This window comes from Haematobia irritans, chromosome 4 (genome assembly GCF_050003625.1).
Source record: "Haematobia irritans isolate KBUSLIRL chromosome 4, ASM5000362v1, whole genome shotgun sequence".
Classification (NCBI taxonomy): domain Eukaryota; kingdom Metazoa; phylum Arthropoda; class Insecta; order Diptera; family Muscidae; genus Haematobia; species Haematobia irritans.
In genome coordinates this window covers 124,823,061-124,843,192 of record NC_134400.1, presented here as the reverse complement: position 1 = coordinate 124,843,192, position 20,132 = coordinate 124,823,061, and the positions used below count along the sequence as shown (strand labels likewise).

Genomic DNA, 20,132 nt, shown 5'->3' with positions numbered 1-20,132 from the left:
GTTGAAATTTGGTACATTGTGCTAGTATATGGTCGTTAACAACCATGCCTAACTAGGTCCATATCGGTCTATAGTTATATATGGCCCTCAGATAAATCGATCCCCAATCACACAAAAATTGGTCCATATCAAGTTCATAATTGTATATAGCCCCCATATAAGCGACCCCCATATTTCAATTCTGGCTCTCTACGTACATTCGTAATTATTTGTAGACTTAACTATACATAACTTTTTTGTCTAATATATACCATGTATGGACTAAATCACAATTTAGAAAACGATGTTAAGAAGTTTTAAGATACCACAACCCAAGTAATTCGATTGTGGATGATAGTCTTTCGTAGAAGTTTCTACGCAATCCATGGTGGTGGGTACATAAGATTCGGCCTGGCCGAACTTGCGGCCTTATTTACTTGTTTTTTTTTTTTTTTAATTTCGGCAAAATTGACCAAAATACCCACATTTTCATTGTAAAAACGTCACTGATTAGTCGAAATCTTGTAAAAATGACTCCAATTTTCCTACACTTCTAATACATATCTATCGACCCATAAATCATAAATACATTTTTGCAAAGTTGTCTAAAAATTGCTTCAGATTTAAATGTTTCACTTATTTTTTTACTAACATTTTGTTCCACCCCATTAGCCGACTTAAATTTTAAGTCTACAGAAGTCTAACAAATTTTGTCCAGATCGAGTCAGATTTAAATATATGTATATGGGAATATAAACTTTATATACAGCACCCAACACATTTGATGGATTTGATATGGTATCGAAAATGTGGATCTACAAAATGGTGCAGGGTATAATATAGTCGGCACCGCCCGACTTTAGACTTTCTTTACTTGTTTTATTCTGCTTTTACAGATTTATTTTTGAATTTAGCGGCTAAACTTGAACTGAGGACCCCTTTATATTGAGGCTATACATAATTATTCACCGTTGTGTACCAATTTGGGTATGGAAATTAAAGGCCAGAAATTTCAACTAGGTTGGATTAAATTTGCTCAAAAAGTTTTATCTGGGAACCGATTTATATGCGGGCTATATATAATTATGGATATGGACTAATTTTTTATGGTTGTGAGAGAGCATATATTAACAACACGCAACAAATTTTAGCTTTCTAGAGGTTCCGTACTCCAAACCTGGGATTTATATGGCTTTATATACACAGCAAAAAAGCGCCGCCAAATGATGATATTATATATTGATATGATCACTATTAGGTCCATTGTGATAGTACAGTGATGAACTGCAGAGAATACTAAATGCATATCTCTATAAAAATGTTCACTTTACAATTTACTATATTTCAAAAACTTCTTAATTTCTCTATAAAAAAAATATTTTATTTACAATTTACTAAGTTTTACAGACTTCTTTTTTGGCACGCCCTCATCCACTGTCCACCTATCCAATGCCGCTGGTCGATGTTTCAATATATAAGGAGACAAAACCCTGGCCATACCCTCAGCATTGTTCAAGTGCACGTGATGGGTTCCTTCGACTGTGTGGATTTCAAAGTGAGGATTATTTTTACGCAGTACCGCTATAATATCATCCATTTCCGATGTAACATGCCGCGTCTTGGAGGCCCTAATAATCATATAATTCACATTGCGAATACGTTTAGCCATTTCCACGGCTAGGCCAAGTTCATTGCTGAATTCTTGATACAGTTTAACTCTAGAATCTCTGGAAAAATAAAACTTTTCCGGATACAGTTGGGATGGCATTATACTACGATTGAGAAGATGTTTACAATTCTCTCTGTCAACAGAATTTTTTGAACCTCTATGTAAAATTTCTTCCATTTCCTCATATGTATACACAGGAGGTTCCTTCTTAAGCTCTTGGCCCAGTCGTTCATTCTCGATAATACTTTTTTCGGCTAAATTTCGTATCATACCAATTATATAGTCAACGCCTCGATCGACCTGTTTGACAATGTCCACTTGAACAACCATATCCACAGCGTGCGGATAAAGCGAGGCATAAACCAATGCTACTATGCCACCCATTGAATGACCCATCAATGAAATTTTGCGCCATTTGTATTCCTTTACTATGCGGATTACTATGTGCACATAATCGATGACATGATATACCATTCCCTTGGGATATTTGGAAGAACGTCCATGACCTGGTAGATCAATGCAGAGGTAGCCAATGTGTCTTGGTAAAAGGGGAACTAGCCTATCCCATGTGCCCAAATTATCTTGCCATCCATGCAAACAGAGTAAAGGTCGCACATTTCGATTACCATACCATCGGCCAATTACATGGCCCCAGGGAACTGCTATTTTTATATCGTCAAACTATTTAGGAGAAATATATTTAGATAGAGAGAAGATGAGACTGTGTCTTCATATTAGATTCAAATTCATTTAAGAAATTTCAAAACATTTCCTCACCTCAAGTACTTGACCTTCGTTCATATTCCATAAACTCGTTGCAAAGGCATATAACTCTCTTTCGGCGTCTCTAAAAACAAACAAAACGCTTTCCGTTCAAATTACCACCGTATCTTTTGCGATATTCGCATGTACTGCCACTTGCTTCAACTCAATCAACAAAATCAGTAAACTTGAATATGCTGAGTGTAATCGTTTGTTTGGCCTCAATTTAAGAGAGCAATAAGTGTATATGTGTTTAACCTGGTGCTGTTACCAGTGATGCCAATTTAGCAAGATCTAGCTATTACATTTTTATACCCTCCACCATAGGATGGGGGGTATATTAACTTTGTCATTCCGTTTGTAACACATCGAAATATTGCTCTAAGACCCCGTAAAATATATATATTCTGGGTCGTGGTGAAATTCTGAGTCGATCTGAGCATGTCCGTCCGTCCGTCCGTCTGTTGAAATCACGCCAACTTCCGAACGAAACAAGCTATCGACTTGAAACTTGGCACAAGTAGTTGTTATTAATGTAGGTCGGATGGTATTGCAAATGGGACATATCGGTCCACTTTTACGTATAGCCCCCATATAAACGGACCCCTAAATTTGGCTTGCGATGCCTCTAAGAGAAGCAATTTTCATCCGATCCGGCTAAAATTTGGCACATGGTGTTAGTATATGGTCTCTAACAACCATGCAAAAATTGGTTCACATCGGTCCATAATTATATATAGCCCCCATATAAACCGATCCCCAGATTTGGCTTGCAGAGCCTCCAAGAGAAACAATTTTCATCCGATCAGGCTGAAATTTGGTGCATGGTGTTAGTATATGGTCTCTTACAACCATGCAAAAATTGGTCCTTATCGGTCCATAATTATATATAGCCCCCATATAAACCGATCCCCCGATTTGGCTTGCGGAGCCTCAAATTTCATCCGATCCGGCTGAAAGTTGGTACATGGTGTTAGTATATGGTCTCTAACAACCATGCAAAAATTGGTCCATATCGGTCCATAATGATATATAGCCCCCATATAAAACGATCCCAAGATATGACCTCCGGAGCCTCTTGGAGGAGCAAAATTCATTTGGTTGAAATTTGGTACATGGTGTTGGTATATGTGGTCTCTAAGAACCATGCAACAATTGGTCCATATCGGTCTATAGTTATATATAGCCGATCGCCAATCACACAAAAATTGGTCCATATCGCCAAAAATAATCTACCAAAATTTTATTTCTATAGACATTTTTGTCAAAATTTTATTACTATAGAAAATTTTGTCAAACTGAATTATTTACATATTTAATCGGCCTAGTTTTGCTTAATATATACCCCGTATGGACTAACTTACAATTTAGAAGACGGTGTTAATAAGCTGTAAGATACCTTGCCATCGGCAAGTTTTACCGCAACCCAAGTAATTCGATTGTGAATGATAGTCTTTAGTAGAAGTTTCTATGCAATCCATGGTGGAGAGTACATAAGATTCGGCTTGGCCGAACTTACGGCCATATAACATATACTTGTTATGGCTATCTTTTGCAGCTTTAAGTTTCTTTCTACTACTGTTCAGAGAATGAAGCCGTCCCATTTTTGTCTGCCGCGACTGACACTACATTTTTGCATCCGGAGGCTTGACAGCTATGCCGTCATAAGTTTGGCTATTCGGCGGTGGATATATAAAACCCATTTGACGCTATACGAATGGTAATGAGATTACAATCAAATTTACATTTCACTAAAATTTTCTGAGCTGAATTGTTGCAAAACTATTATAGCTACTTTGTATTGATTAGTTGTGGATGAATGTTCAATTTGTTTGGAAAAAATACAACAATTATTAATAATTTTTTTTTTAAATAATTTTTTCTGATTTTAATCAATATTTTTGATTAATGGGCGGCTAAAATTGAGTCGAGATGAGTCGACGTATTCGGCGGCGGCGTCGACTGTCAATAATTAGTCGGCAGCGGCCAAAATTGGCGGCGTGACTCGACGGCTTCATTCTCTGCTCCTGTTTGTGCTTGTGTTTAGTGAGCAGTTAACCCAATTTGTTGCTTTTAGCACAAAATTTAAGGTTTTTTTTTTATTTCCGTACATATTTTGAAATGCATTACTAATCAAAATGAATTGAATGAAAGTAAAGTAAGCATTAAAAACTATAAAGCTGCACACTTAGATAGAGGTCCATAATTTCATAAATTAAAAATGCTACAAATCAAATCAATACCCAAAAGTTCTATAATACAACTGTTTTGTTTTTAGTAGTGCATTGAATTTTAGCTGGCTGGTGTTGGTTTTAAGATGGGAACTGCTATTTTAGAATTTAAAATATATTTTTGTGCTTTTTGGCCTTCGGGAGTTGGCATCACTGTTAGTGAGAGAGCGTTTTGGAGAGCGAGAGCGAAACGACTCGTAATTTCTTTGCCCATTTCTATCAGGGATGGAAAATGCAGTACTATAGTACTTTTTTCAATAATTTTTCACCCCGGTCAGTACCGTAGTACCCACGCGAATGATTTAGTACCTTTTATGTAGACATTTTTGAGTCGATATCAGATTTATGGTACAATAGCTTTGACAAAATATTTTAATATTTTGAGAAAGTCTTTATCAACCTTTTTACGAATATGGCAAAACAGACAAGTTCATGCGGGAAGAAAATCTCGGTTTTGTAAAAGCCATAGTCAAAACAGAATTTTATTGAATTTCAAGAATGTTTTAGTCGAAAAAAGAATGCGATTCTATATTATCGATTTATTATTTCGGTACAAAATTTTGGCAAAATTTTATTTCTATATAGAATTTTTGCAAAATTTTATTTTTATAGACAATTTTGTCAAAAATTTATTTCAATTGAAAATTTTGTACAAATTTTATTTCTATAGGAAATTTTTGCAAAATTTTATTTCTGTAGAAAAAATTGTGCAACATTTTTTTCTACAGATTTTTTTTGCAAAATTTTATTTCTATAGAAAATTTTTGCAAAATTTTATTTATATAGAAAATTTTGTCAAAATTTTATTTTCTTTAAAATTTAGTCTTTGACAATAATTTTCCAGAGAAATTTTTGTTGAAATTTAGTAAAAAGTACCTTTCCGCTCAAAAAAATACCTTTTTTGTACTTTCCTAAAAATTGTATTTTCCATCCCTGATTTCTATAGTAAACACTACTGAAATATTTGCCTGTTAAAGCAACATTGAACGACACCGTATCAACGAACCACAAACCCAAGTCCACAAACTCGAATCATAAACGCCGAACAAATAAACAATCACCCAACCATCGAAAGTCACAATGTCAGAGATTCAACTAACCAAATTAATACAATCATTATACGTACATATATTGGGTGCGCTAATTAGTAATGCGGGATTGTCAATAGATGGCGTACTTCGATATATAGGCACCAGACAAAATACTAAAAATATACTCATGTCATAAGCCATATTGATAGTTTTCATTTATTTTCAATATGCATCATTTACTCGGACTGTACTCAACATAGCATTTTTTTTGGTTCTCAATAGGCTTGTTTTCTTTTAGTACTGGATGCAACATTTATAAGAGCTATCCAGAACATAGTTGCATTGTGTTCTATCTCATCAGTGCAAATCGCGTCGGTGCTATCAGATTTTGCAATTAATTCGGGAGAACTTTGGCCTTCTTAAGTCATCGACAAAACCTCGTGTCAATTTTATGCCACAAAAGATCTGAAATGTATTCTGACCAGGAAGAAATAAAAATAAAAACAGGTCCACATGAAATCAATTGTTTTTATACCCTCCACCATAGGATGGAGGGTATATTAACTTTGTCATTCTGTTTGTAACACATCGAAATATTGCTCTAAGACCCCATAAAGTATATATATTCTTGGTGGTGGGGAACTTCTGAGTCGATCTGAGCATGTCCGTCCGTCTGTTTAAATCACGCTAACTTCCGAACAACCCAGCTATCCACTTGAAACTTGGCACAAGTAGTTGTTATTGATGTAGGTCGGATGGTATTGCAAATGGGCCACATCGGTCCACTTTTACGTATAGCCCCCATATAAACGGACCCCCAAATTTGGCTTGCGAATCCTCTAAGAGAAGCAAATTTCATCCGATCGGGCTGAAATTTGGTACAAGGTGTTAGTATATGGTCTCTAACAACCATGCAAAAATTGGTGCACATCGGTCTATAATTATATATAGCCCCCATATAAACTGATCCCCCGATTTGGCTTGCGGAGCCTCTAAGCGAAGCAAATTTCATCCGATCCGGCTGAAATTTGGTACATGATGTCAACATCGGTCCATAATTACATATAGCCTCCATATAAACCGATCACCAGATTTGACCTTCGGAGCCTCTTGGAAGACCAAAATTCATCTGATTCAGTTCAAATTTGGTACGTGGTGTTAATATATGGCCTCAAACACCCATGCAAAAATTGGTCGAAATCGGTCCATAATGATATATAGGCCCCATATAAACCGATCCACAAATTTGACCTCCGAAGCCCCTTGGAAGTGCAAAATTCATCCGATTCGGTTGAAATTTGGTACGTGATGTTAGTATATTGTATCCAACAACCATGCAGGAATTGGTTCATATCAGTCCATAATTATATATAGCTCCCATATAAACCGATTCCCAGATTTAGCTTGCGGGGCCTCTAAGAGAAGCAAATTTCATCCGAGTCAGTTGAAATTTGGTACATTGTGCTAGTATATGGCCGTTAGCAACCATGCCTAACTAGGTCCATATCGGTCTATAGTTATATATAGCCCTCAGATAAATCGATCCCCAATCACACAAAAATTGGTCCATATCAAGTTCATAATTTTATATAGCCCCCACATAAGCGACCCCCATATTTCAATTCTGGCTCTCTACGTATCGTGCAAAAAGTCCATATCGATTCGTAATTATTTGTAGACTTAACTTTTTTGTCTAATATATACCACGTATGGACTAACATAACTCACAATTTAGAAAACGATGTTAAGAAGTTTTAAGATACCACAACCCAAGTAATTCGATTGTGGATGACATTCATTCGTAGAAGTTTCAACGCAATCCATGGTGGAGGGTGTTTTTTATATAATATTATTTACAAAATTAACATTTAGGAGATATTTTTTATTTTTATATAGAAATTTAGCCTCTTTTCTGAGGATATTGATGAGGACGGTTTTCTAAAATAATTTTTTAATTAAGCAATTAAGGAATTTTGTTCAATATTTTACTAGAACTAATTAAACTTAAAAAATTATAGCCTTTTGGTTCAAATCACAATCATTTATAAAATCCAAATAAAGACCAAAGACTTCTTCTCGATTGACCTTGCTCTGGTCTACTCTCCATCTTCGTCGTCACATAATCCGGCAATAGTCATAATTTACTTTTTCTTTTTCTTGCCTTGATATTATCTTGATCCATGGTCTCACCAACATGAGGATCCTTCATGGGACCATCTTCGGTGGGAGGTCTATGCTTATTGATGAATCGATTTAGAATAGCGGCAACCTCTTGGGGATTATTTAGATGCACATGATGCGTGCCCTCAACTTCATGGAACTCAAAGTGAGGATTATTACTCTTCAATATTTCAATAGCTTCATTGCTTTGCTCATCGATGAAATTCGATTGGGAGCCCTTGATGACACAGTACGGGACATTTCGTATACGACGTGTCAATTCCGCTGCAAAAGGGGGAGATGTGGTAAATTCAAAATAGTACTTAACACGTCCATCACGTGAGAAATAATATTTGTTTGGATATTTGGTTGACTTGGTGATATTTCGATCCAATATATGATGACAATTTTCTAGGGTCACCGAGCGCTCGGTGCCCTCATGCATTATCTGTAGAAGTTGTTCACGTGTGTATGAGGGTGGTTCCATCTGATTGATTAGTTGTAGCCGATCATCTTCTACCAGATATTTTTCAATGTGATTTTTGAGGTAAGCAATTTGAGTGCTGGGATCACGATAACGTGTGCGCACAATATCAATGCTGATCAACATATCCAAGCGATCCGAGTATAGTGAAGCAAATATAAATGAGATCATAGAACTCATTGAATGAGCCAATATCGACACTTTATCCCATTGATATTCCTCCATAATGCGTAAAATAACACAAACATAATCAACAGCATGATAGACAATGCCCCTTGGTAATTTAGGTGATAATCCATGACCCGGAAGATCAATGCAAAGTATTCCAATATGCTCCGGTAGTAAAGGTATTAGAGTATTCCATGTACCCATGTTGTCCAACCAGCCGTGCAAAGCCAATATTGGTCTCACATTACGTTTACCATACCATCTGCCGACTACATAACCCCATGGCATGGGAATACGTAGATCAATAAACTGTAAAAGTAAAAAAAAAGACAGAATGTATCATTTTAACATAAATGGTAAAAAATTTGTAAACGTAAATATATTTAATGTAATTTATTATATTGCCATCCAGCATGACTTTAGCAAAAATATAATCCGGTTTAATTGGTGGCAAATGTAATGGAGCATAACTGATAACAAACAAGGTTGTAATTTCGGCCAGATCTTAACTCAACTCCATGGATCAACTGCAAAAGATTCCTTTGGAACCCCCTCGTCCTATTGGTTTATCTAATATATAACTTGAGAGGGATTTGATAAACATACTCCTTAACCCTTTCGGCCCTCAAGTTGCTTGTGGGCAACTTTTGAGACTAACTGTCAGCGTTGTTTTTGTTTTTGTTCATAAAACTGTAACGGTATCGAAAGCTACAAGTGTTTTCTTCAAGCTGAATTAGGTTAGGTTAAAGTGGCAGCCCGATTAAGATTCAGGCTCACTTAGACTATTCAGTCCATTGTGATACCACATTAACTAAAAGTACCTATTACATATGGGCACTTCCAGTTTTAACCGTTGAACCTTCTCGATTATTTTCTTCTGTTGAACCAACCAGATTGTTCCAAAAACATTAGCAGAATGCTTAAGTTAACGTTTTCCAGGTCCGCCAGTAATCTGAAGCTATATGCCCCTAAATTTGCTTACGCCTTACACAAAATGCAGGACACTCACACAAGAGGTGTTTTATTGATTCCTTTTCCTCCGCATCATGACAGCTCATACAATAGTCATTATACTTCGCACCAATAGTTTTTGCAAAATCGCCTATCAGGCAGCGACCCGTTATAGCAGATATCAGTAGTGATATCTGGCGTCTCGAGAACACTAGCATATCTAGTGTGCGGTTTAAGTTTAAATGGGGCCATATTTGCTTGGTGTCGTTACAACCCTTACAAATCTCCCATCGAACATTTGCCATCATGACAGCCTTCTCACGCAGTAAGAGCTTGCAGGTAGCCAGAGGCATACCAACAGATTCTAGTTCCCCTGGAATATGTAAGGCAGTTCCTAGCCTTGCTAGCTTATCTGCTTCGCAGTTCCCCGGTATGTTCCTATGGCCAGGGACCCATATTAGGTGAATATTGTGCTGCTCAGCCATCTCATTGAGAGATTTGTGGCAGTCGATGGCCGTTTTCGAGTTGAGGAACACAGAGTCCAAGGATTTTATTGCAGGTTGACTGTCTGAGTATATATTAATGCCAATATTGCTTGGAGCATTACTTCTCAGCCAATTCACCACTTCTTTTATTGCTAAACACTACAGTGATCAGGTAATCTTTTCGCTATTCGAAGTTTCTGAATTAGAAAACAGCTTATTTGGTTGTCATTAAGCAAGTTTATTTTCATGAATACGCACGTGCCTCAAGAAAAAAATATTTGGAAAACGGTTTTTATAAATGAGATTTTTTTTTCTCAAAAATTACAACAAAAATATTGAAAGTTTTTATTAAATCTGTTGTAGTACATCTCAAATAAAATATCTTTGGAAGTCAAATCTTAGGATTGCTAAAAAACAACATGTGAGAAATTTGTAAAGTTGTGGGTAATTAAGGTAGTCAATTTACATACTTTTAGACATGAGACCTAAAGAAAATGGTTTGACAAACAATGATTAACTTCAAATTATTAACTTCGATTGGGATGTCCCTGTGACGAGGAATGCGGCGTTGATGTGGAAGACATATCTGCAGTGCTGGGGAGGAATTCCGAACGAATCTTAAAAGGGGGAAGCCATAGATATCGGCCTTCTTGACTTTATACTGGTGGATTAGTTTGAGCACCGATATTGGTGTTTTGTTATACTTCAGTTTTTTTGATTGCCACTGTAATAATAACAAAAAATTAAAAAAAAAATCCAATAAAACGAAATACGTCTATAATTACAAAACAAACCATTTTATAGCCACAATTGCCCAAAGTTGCCCACAGGCTACATTCTCTACCGCCCAAACGGATGGGCGTGGCGACCCGAAATTTTGGCTAGACAGTTCCTAAATGACTCAAACATGATTATGAGTATAAAACAAGTAACAGGTTGGCTGATAAGTCCCCGGTCTAACAAAGAAAAACACATTTTTTTGTCAAAATACATTTTTATACCCTCCTCCATAGGATGGGGGGTATATTAACTTTGTCATTCCGTTTGTAACACATCGAAATATTGCTCTAAGACCCCATAAATTATATTTATTCTGGGTCGTGGTGAAATTCTGAGTCGATCTGAGCATGTCCGTCCGTCCGGCCGTCTGTTGAAATCACGCTAACTTCCGAACGAAACAAGCTATCGACTTGAAACTTGGCACAAGTAGTTGCTATTGATGTAGGTCGGATGGTATTACATCCGATCCGGCTGAAATTTGGTACATGGTGTGAGTATATGGTCTCTAACAACCATGCAAAAAGTGGTCCACATCGGTCCATAATTATATATAGCCCCCATATAAACCGATCCCCAGATTTGGCTTGCGGAGCCTCTAATAGAAGCAAATTTCATCCGATCCGGCTGAAATTTGGTATATGGTGTTAGTATATGGTCTATAAGAACCATGCAAAAATTGGTCTACATCGGTCCATAATTATATATAGCCCCGATATAAACCGGTCCCCAGATTTGGCTTGCGGAGCATCAAAAAGAAGCAAATTTCATCCGATCCGGCTGAAATTTGATACATATCAACCGATCCCCAGATCTGGCTTGCGGAGACACTAAGAGCCAAAAATAATCTAAAATAATTTTGTCAAAATTTTATTTCTATAGAAAATTTTGTTAAAAAATCTTTTTCAGAATTTCGCAATAATTTCTTCCCGATATATACCGGTCAAGAACTGAATATATACGTATTTATTCGGTCTTTATTTTGTCTAATATATATCCCGCATGGACTAACTCACAATTTAAGTGATGATGTTGAGGAGTTTTAAGATGCCTTTCCTTCGGCCGCAAACCAAGTAATTAAATTGAGTATGACCGTCTTTAGTAGAAGTTTCTACGCAATCCATGGTGGAGGGTACATAAGATTCGGCCTGGCCGAATTTATGGCCGTATATACTTGTTATTATTCAACACAGTTCCCTTCAAGAGCGATACAACGATTATAACGACCTTTCAATTTTTTGATACCATTTTGGTAGGCCTCAGTTTCGGCGATCACCTCTTCATTGCAGCCAATTTTTTCCCTGCGAGCATCCTTTTGATGTCTGAGAACAAGAAAAAGTCGCTGGGGGCCATATCGCTGGAGAACACATTGGGTGGGGAAGCAACTCGAAGCCCAGTTCATGAATTTTTGCCATCGTTCTCAATGACTTGTGGCACTGTGCTTTGTCTTGGTGGAACATCACCTTTTTCTTCTTCATATGGGGCCGTTTTGCCGCGATTTCGACCTTCAAACGCTCCAATAACGCCATATAATAGTCACTGTTGATGGTTTTTCCATGCGCATCCCAAAAAACAGAGGCCATTACTTTTCAGCGGTCGCTGTCCACTCAGCCGATTGTCGATTGGACTCAGGAGTGTATTGATGGAGCCATGTTTCATCCATTGTCATATATAGATGGAAAAACTCGGGTGTATTATGAGTTAACAGCTGCAAACACCGCTCAGAATCATCAACACATTGTTGGTTTTGGTCAAATGTGAGCTAGAACGGAGCCCATTTTGCACAGATATTGATGAATGATATGACCAACACGTTCCTTTGATATCTTTAAGGCCTCTGCTATCTCGATTAACTTAATTTTACTGTCATTCAAAATCATTTTGTGGATTTTTTTGAAGTTTTCGTCGGTAACCATCTCTTTCGGGCGTCCACTGCGTTCACCGTCCTCCGTGCTCATTTCACCACGCTTGAATTTTGCATACCAATCAATTATTGTTGATTTCCCTGGGACAGAGTCCGGAAACTCATTATCAAGCCAAGTTCTTGCCCTTCAGAAAACAGTATTTTATCAAAACACGAATTTTTTTTCCATTTTTTTTCACAATAACAAAAGTTGCTTCACAAAAGACGCTCTATCTCACAAACTAATTGACTTACAGACGTCAAATTTTGACACGAATCATTTGAAGGTTGGTACTATATAAAAATAATGCATTTAATACTAGCGACGCCATCTATGTGTCAGACCGGGGACTTATCAGCCAACCTGTTATATACGGCCGTAAGTTCGGTCAAGCCGAATCTTATGTACCCTCCACCATGGATTGCGTAGAAACTTCTACGAAAGACTGTCATCCACAATCGAATTACTTGGGTTGTGGTATCTTAAAACTTCTTAACATCACGTACCAAATTTCAACCAGATCGGATGAATTTTGCTTCTCCAAAAGGCACCGGATGTCAAATCTGGGGATCGGTTTGTATGGGGGCTATATATAATTATGGACTGATATGAACCAATTCCTGCATGGTTGTTGGATAACATATACTAACATCACGTACCAAATTTCAACCGAATCGGATGGATTTTGCTCTTCCAAGGGGCTCCGGCGGTCAAATCTGGGGATCGGTTTATATGGAGGCTATATATAATTATGGACCGATGTGGAACAATTTTTGCATGGGTGTTTGAGGCCATATATTAATACCATGTACCAAATTTCAGCCGGATCGGATGAAATTTGCTTCTCTTAGAGGCTCCGCAAGCCAAATCAGGGGATTGGTTTATATGGGGGCTATATATAATTATGCACGGATATGGAACAATTTTTGCTTGGTTATTAAAGACTATATACGTACACCACGTATCAAATTTCAACCGGATCGCATGAATTGTGCTCCTTCAAGAGGCTCCGGGGTTCAAATCTGGTGATCGGTTTATATGGGGTATATATGTAATTATGGGCTGATATGGACGAATTCTTGCTTGGCTGTTAGAGACCATATAAATGCTAACCCCACATAACAACTGGATCGGATGAATTTCGCTCCTCCAAGAGGCTCCGGAGGTCAAATCTGGGGATCGTTTTATATGGGGCTATATATAATTATGGACCGATATGGACCCATTTTTGTATGGTTGTAAGAGACCATATACTAACACCACGTACCAATTTTCAACCGGATCAGATGAAATTTGCTTCTCTAAGAGAATTCGCAAGCCAAATATGGGGGGTTGGTTTACAACTACTTATGCCAAGTTTCAAGTCGATAAGTTGTTTCGTTCGGAAGTTAGCGTGATTTCAACAAACGGAGGAACGGACATGCTTAGATCGACTCAGAATTTCACCACGACTCAGATTATATATACTTTATGGGGTATTAGAGCAATATATCGATGTGTTACAAACGGAATGACCTCCATGGTGGAGGGTATAAAAATCCGTAAAATCATTTTTTGTCCGGAAGTTTCATTTTGGGCGTTAATGGGTTAAAGAAAATGCATACACCTATATAAACTTAATTTTTTTCAAGAACTTATACCATAAGTATGAATAACAAAATAGTTCAAGTTCTATTTGGATATATAAAGCTGTTTGTCATGCTACATTCTTCAATAATAGCGGTATCGTCCTGAAATTTTGCACAAATTCGTTTCGTTGTCAAGTAAATCGGTCCAAATTTTGATATAGCCCCCATATAAATCTAAGATTAATTTGCGTATTCAATATTTAATCTACCAAACATTTTCTGCAGCATAGTATTATGATTCATATATAAATATATGGGCTTCGGACCGGCTGAACTTTGTGCCGATCTTTCTTTTCTATTATATATCGAGTAATTTGAATTAGAGTAGAAAATAAACATTGCTGATAACCCAGAATTGTGACAGAAACAATAAAATCACGATTATCGACCTTTACTTCACACAACAATAATCAGGTCTACTTTCATTGAGGTGTGATTTGATGGGGGGACGATAAGCACATTTCTACTAACAATCCACACATTGCTATAATAACACTAAAAAAATTAACCCATCAGGAAAGAAAATGTGGATTAATTTTAGAAATGTGCAACTAAACTACATTACAAAAGCGGATATGACAAAAGTACCTCCAAACTGAAATGTTCGCCAAAAGAAATTTTTGTTATAAGGTATTTTTTTCAAGAGCAAATAAAAGTGAATTTATAAAAAAAAAAAATTATACAAGAATTATCTTTAATTATTTTTAATTATTTTTAAAGAAATTTTCGTTCATCAGAAAACTCTTTTTTTAGTGTGTTCTACTGGACCCGGAAGTGAGAGAAACTTAGCGAAGAAGCAATGAATTTATCATGAGCCTACCTTAGGACGGATGTGCCCCATTTCAACAGCCGTTGCACTGAATATACATCACTTCTTAAAGTCAGTGTTTTGGATATGAATAAAAAAATTCTGAATAAATAATTTTTAGAATTGTTTTATAATGCAAAAAATTAAATAATTTCCATGAACTAAGATAACATTAATTTGGCCTTATCATCCCCTATTTTTGATTGTAGCAGATTATAATAAAACATGTTAATAATATTCTTATATAAAATTTGGTTATTTTTTTTCAATACGTTAGGGTTTCTTTTGTATTTTGTTTATATTTTGAACCTTACGTGTTATCAGTTCTTACAAAGGGAATGGGAAAAGTACATAGTCCAAATTGTTTGACACTTCAATTCGCTTGTATGACTTGCATGGATTATAAACCACATACATATCTAATATTTACCTCTCTTTCAATGCCGACAATTTTAGATGTCATATTTTTATTGTAATTACATTCGATTGACTAAGTTGTGGGTAAATGATATCAAATGTTTATTGTTTTTAAGTACGTATGTTTAAACTCTCACAGAGGTGAGCACATTTCTCTGACTCAATTTACAGATGTTAACACGACGACTGCAACACGCGGACTAACTGAATACGAACTTGTAGTTTGTTTATTTATGCATAATAAAACAATAACAAAATAAATTATAAGCAGTGGTGCCAACTGTTTTGGGCAGAAAATCGTCAATTCGTAAAATATTTATGGTCAAAATCGTCGAGTCGTCCCAAAAAATTCATCAAAAATTCTCATCCATAAAACAGCCGAAAACAAAGATTTAGGGGGTGGGGGGGACGTTTTATTCTCACAAAAACACAAAAAAGGCTTTAATTACATGAATACTACAATAATTCAGTCATTAACTTCCAGTATTCTTAAAAAAAAAAGTATATACAGCCGTAAGTTTGGCCAGGCCGAATCTTATGTACCCTCCACCATGGATTGCGTAGAAACTTCTACTAAAGACGGTAATCCACAATTAAATTACTTGGGTTGCGGCCGATGGCAAGGCATCTTAAAACTTCTTAACATCATCTTCTAAATTGTAAGTTAGTTCATGCGGGATATATATTGACAAAAGAAAGGTCAACTTGTATAGAAATATAACATTTTGACCAAATTTTCTATGGCAATAAAATTTTGGTAGATTATTTTTGGCTCGAGTGGCAATCGTGATAATATAGATCGATACGGGCCAATTTTGGCATGGTTCTTATCCACCATATACTAGCGAAATGTACCAAATTTCAACCGGATCGGATAAATTTTGCTCCTTCAAGAGGCTCCGGAGGTCAAATATGGGATATATATATAATTATATATATAATTATATATATATCACCACCAATTTTTGCATGGTTCTTAGAGACCATATACCAACACCATGTACCAAATTTCAGCTAGAGCGGATGAAATATGCGTCTCTTTGAGGCTCCGCAAGCCAAATCTGGGGATCGGTTTATATGGGGGCTATATATAATTATGGACCGATGTGGACCAATTTTGGCATGGTTCTTAGAGACCATATACCAACACCATGTACCAAATTTCAGCTAGAGCGGATGAAATATGCGTCTCTTTGAGGCTCCGCAAGCCAAATCTGGGGATCGGTTTATATGGGGACTATATATAATTATGGACCGATGTGGACCAATTTCTGCATGGTAGTTAGAGTCTAAATCGGACGAAAGATATATATGGTAGCTATACTAAATCTTAACCGATTTCAACCAAATTTGCCAAGTATAGTAATTTCTGTCCAACATTTTACATTAATCGGAGTAAAACGTTGGCTTTGGGGTCATATATTTACATATCGGGCACACTGTTAGAAAAATATGTTTTTCATATGTTCCGATATAAACAAAATGTGTTTTGGGCACAATTTTAAAACACAATATATTTAAGTGCAAGTGCATGTAATGTTCCTAAACTAACACTAAATGTTTGGGATATCTATGTTAATATGTTAGAATATATTATGTTTGGGGCATGAATGTTTCATAAAAATCATATGTGTGAATGCAAACATATACAAATTTACAAATTTCGACTAAACATACATATGTTGTGATATTTTATTCAAAGCGACAGAGAGAGGGTATAGAGAAAGAAATAGAGTAGGAAACCGGGAGAGTTGTTGAAAGATATCAACATAACTCAGCAAAAGAATCACAAGAGAACAATTTCTGTGAAACCGCTTGTATGTTGTTTCGGAAAACTGTTTTATAATAAGGCCAAAAATTTGATATGCTTAAGTCTAAATATTATTTAATTTGAATAAAGAGAATAGACATTCGGAACCAAGAGAATATACATTTGAAAAACAAACAGCATATGTTTTCGCCTTGAGAGCAGCATTTTATGTATGTGTGGACATGTGTTTTGTTTATCATTTTGGCATTATGGGCACAATTTTTTTCTTGGTTCGTTAAAAGAAATCAGGGGTCTTCATAAAAATAACGAAAGGGCACTATACTCTTTTTAGAGTTGGGACAGTAATATGAAATAAGGAGGAAATAGTGAAAAATTACACAGTAAAATGTAGAAAAACAAAGTTTAGTTCCTCTTTATTAATAAGTAGTCCAAGAGGTGTTGACGGACACCTTCAAATATAAAATCGGGCATTAAGTTCGAGTTTTGCAGCTAAAACAATTTAAACAGTTTATTTTCTTTAAAATGAATTATTAAAGAAAAATAAAAGGCATTTTAGACCGATGGTGTTAAATGCTAGTAAAAAACTGTTCACGCCTAAATAAATGTATGTTTATATTATAAAATTATTTATGTATGTTTATACTCGACTCCACGTTCTTCTTTTTTTAGAGTTTTTGAATTCCTTCCAAATTTTAAAGTTTTGTACCAAAAACAGTTTTTTGTTACAAAATTGTTATTTTTGCAATAAAAAATAATATTTTATCCAAAAATCAGTCAATTTCGTTTATATCAAGCACTGTTACTGACTATAAATCTTTAATAACCCACGTTTCGAAGTTTCATTATAAAAATTTAATATAGTATAAATATAAATGTGTAAATAAAAAACAAGTATATAAGGCCGTAAGTTCGGCCAGGCCGAATCTTATGTACCCTCCACCATGGATTGCGTAGAAACTTCTACGAAAGAATGTCATCCACAATCGAATTACTTGGGTTGTGGTATCTTAAACATCTTAACATCGTTTTCTAAATTATGAGTTAGTCCATACGTGGTATATATTATACAAAAAAGTTATGTATAGTTAAGTCTACAAATAATTACGAATCGATATGGACTTTTTGCACGGTACGTAGAGAGCCAGAATTGAAATATGGGTGTCGCTTATATGAGGGCTATATACAATTATGTACTTGATGTGGACCAATTTTTGTGTGATTGGAAATCGATTTATCTGAGGGCTATATATAACTATAGACCGATATGGACCTAGTTAGGAATGGTTGTTAACGACCATATACTAGCACAATGTACCAAATTTCAACTCACACGGATGAAATTTGCTCCTCCAAGGGGCTCCAAAACCAAATCTCGGGATCGGTTTATATGGGGCTATATATGATTATGGACTGATATGGACCACTTTTGGCATGGTTGTTAAATATCCTATACGATCACCACGTACCAAATTTCAAGCAGATCGGATGAATTTTGCTTCTCCAAAAGGCACCGGAGGTCAAATGTGGGGATCGGTTTATATGGGAGCTATATATAATTATGGGCTGATAGGAACCAATTCCTGCATGATTGTTGGATACCATATACTAACATCACGACCCAAATTTCAACCGAATGGGAAGAATTTTGCTCTTCCAAGGGGCTCTGGAGGTCAAATCTGGGGATCGGTTTATATGGGGCCTATATATAATTATGGACCGATTTCGACCAATTTTTGCATGGGAGTTTGAGGCCATATATTAACACCACGTACCAAATTTCAACTGAATCAGATGAATTTTGGTCTTCCAAGAGCTCCGGAGGTCAAATCTGGTGATCGGTTTATATGGGGGTTATATATAATTATGGACCGATGTGGTCCAAGTTTTGCATGGTTGTTAGAGACCATATACTAACATCATGTAGCAAATTTCAGCCGGATCGGATGAAATTTACTTCTCTTAGAGGCCTCGCAAGCCAAATCGGGGGATCGGTTTATATGGGGGCTATATATAATTATGGACCGATGTGGACCAATTTTTGCATGGTTGTTAGAGACCATATACTAACACCATGTACCAAATTTCAGCCGGATCGGATGAAATTTGCTTCTCTTAGAGGCCTCGCAAGCCAAATCGGGGGATCGGTTTATATGGGGCCTATATATAATTATGGACCGATTTCGACCAATTTTTGCATGGGAGTTTGAGGCCATATATTAACACCACGTACCAAATTTCAACTGAATCAGATGAATTTTGGTCTTCCAAGAGCTCCGGAGGTCAAATCTGGTGATCGGTTTATATGGGGGGCTATATATAATTATGGACTGATGTGGTCCAAGTTTTGCATGGTTGTTAGAGACCATATACTAACACCATGTACCAAATTTCAGCCGGATCGGATGAAATTTGCTTCTCTTAGAGGCCTCGCAAGCCAACTCGGGGGATTGGTTTATATGGGGGCTATATATAACTATGGACCGATGTGGACCAATTTTTGCATGGTTGTTAGAGACCATATACTAACACCATGTACCAAATTTCAGCCGGATCGGATGAAATTTGCTTCTCTTAGAGGCCTCGCAAGCCAAATCGGGGGATCGGTTTATATGGGGGCTATATATAATTATGGACCGATGTGGACCAATTTTTGCATGGTTGTTAGAGACCATATACTAACACCATGTACCAAATTTCAGCCGGATCGGATGAAATTTGCTTCTCTTAGAGGCCTCGCAAGCCAAATCGGGGGATCGGTTTATATGGGGGCTATATATAATTATGGACCGATGTGGACTAATTTTTGCATGGTTGTTAGAGACTATATACTTACACCATGTGCCAAATTTCGTCCGGATCGCATGAAATTTGCTTCTCTTAGAGGCCTCGCAAGCCAAATGTGGGGGT

General features: G+C 36.5%; 2 protein-coding genes and 2 long non-coding RNA genes across 4 annotated transcripts; 1 reads left to right on the top strand and 3 right to left on the bottom strand.

Annotated features, from left to right (window-relative positions):
• Positions 1 to 1,300: 1,300 nt before the first annotated feature.
• LOC142233090 (putative serine hydrolase) lies at positions 1,301 to 2,583 on the bottom strand. The gene is made up of 2 exons (XM_075303868.1): positions 2,426 to 2,583; positions 1,301 to 2,329 (listed from the first exon to the last, which is right to left on the bottom strand). The coding sequence occupies exons 1-2, from the start codon at positions 2,447 to 2,449 to the stop codon at positions 1,364 to 1,366; spliced, it is 990 nt and encodes a 329-aa protein (XP_075159983.1). The 5' UTR covers positions 2,450 to 2,583; the 3' UTR covers positions 1,301 to 1,363.
• Positions 2,584 to 7,533: 4,950 nt separating this feature from the next.
• LOC142233087 (putative serine hydrolase) lies at positions 7,534 to 15,663 on the bottom strand. The gene is made up of 2 exons (XM_075303867.1): positions 15,468 to 15,663; positions 7,534 to 8,793 (listed from the first exon to the last, which is right to left on the bottom strand). The coding sequence occupies exons 1-2, from the start codon at positions 15,498 to 15,500 to the stop codon at positions 7,807 to 7,809; spliced, it is 1,020 nt and encodes a 339-aa protein (XP_075159982.1). The 5' UTR covers positions 15,501 to 15,663; the 3' UTR covers positions 7,534 to 7,806.
• On the bottom strand, positions 10,210 to 11,577 carry LOC142233089 (uncharacterized). The gene is made up of 3 exons (XR_012721313.1): positions 10,715 to 11,577; positions 10,391 to 10,644; positions 10,210 to 10,327 (listed from the first exon to the last, which is right to left on the bottom strand). It is a non-coding gene; the product is annotated as an uncharacterized LOC142233089 (long non-coding RNA).
• LOC142233088 (uncharacterized) lies at positions 14,506 to 15,287 on the top strand. The gene is made up of 2 exons (XR_012721312.1): positions 14,506 to 14,859; positions 14,983 to 15,287. It is a non-coding gene; the product is annotated as an uncharacterized LOC142233088 (long non-coding RNA).
• Positions 15,664 to 20,132: the final 4,469 nt, after the last annotated feature.

Excerpts from the sequence above, each read along its gene's own strand:
- LOC142233090 (XM_075303868.1), bottom strand. The coding sequence starts at position 2,449 with ATGAACGAAGGTCAAGTACTTGAG. Across the intron at positions 2,330-2,425 it reads ACGAAGGTCAAGTACTTGAG|TTTGACGATATAAAAATAGC; the intron begins GTGAGGAAATGT and ends TCTCCTAAATAG.
- LOC142233087 (XM_075303867.1), bottom strand. The coding sequence starts at position 15,500 with ATGACATCTAAAATTGTCGGCATTGAAAGAGAG. Across the intron at positions 8,794-15,467 it reads TTGTCGGCATTGAAAGAGAG|TTTATTGATCTACGTATTCC; the intron begins GTAAATATTAGA and ends TTACTTTTACAG.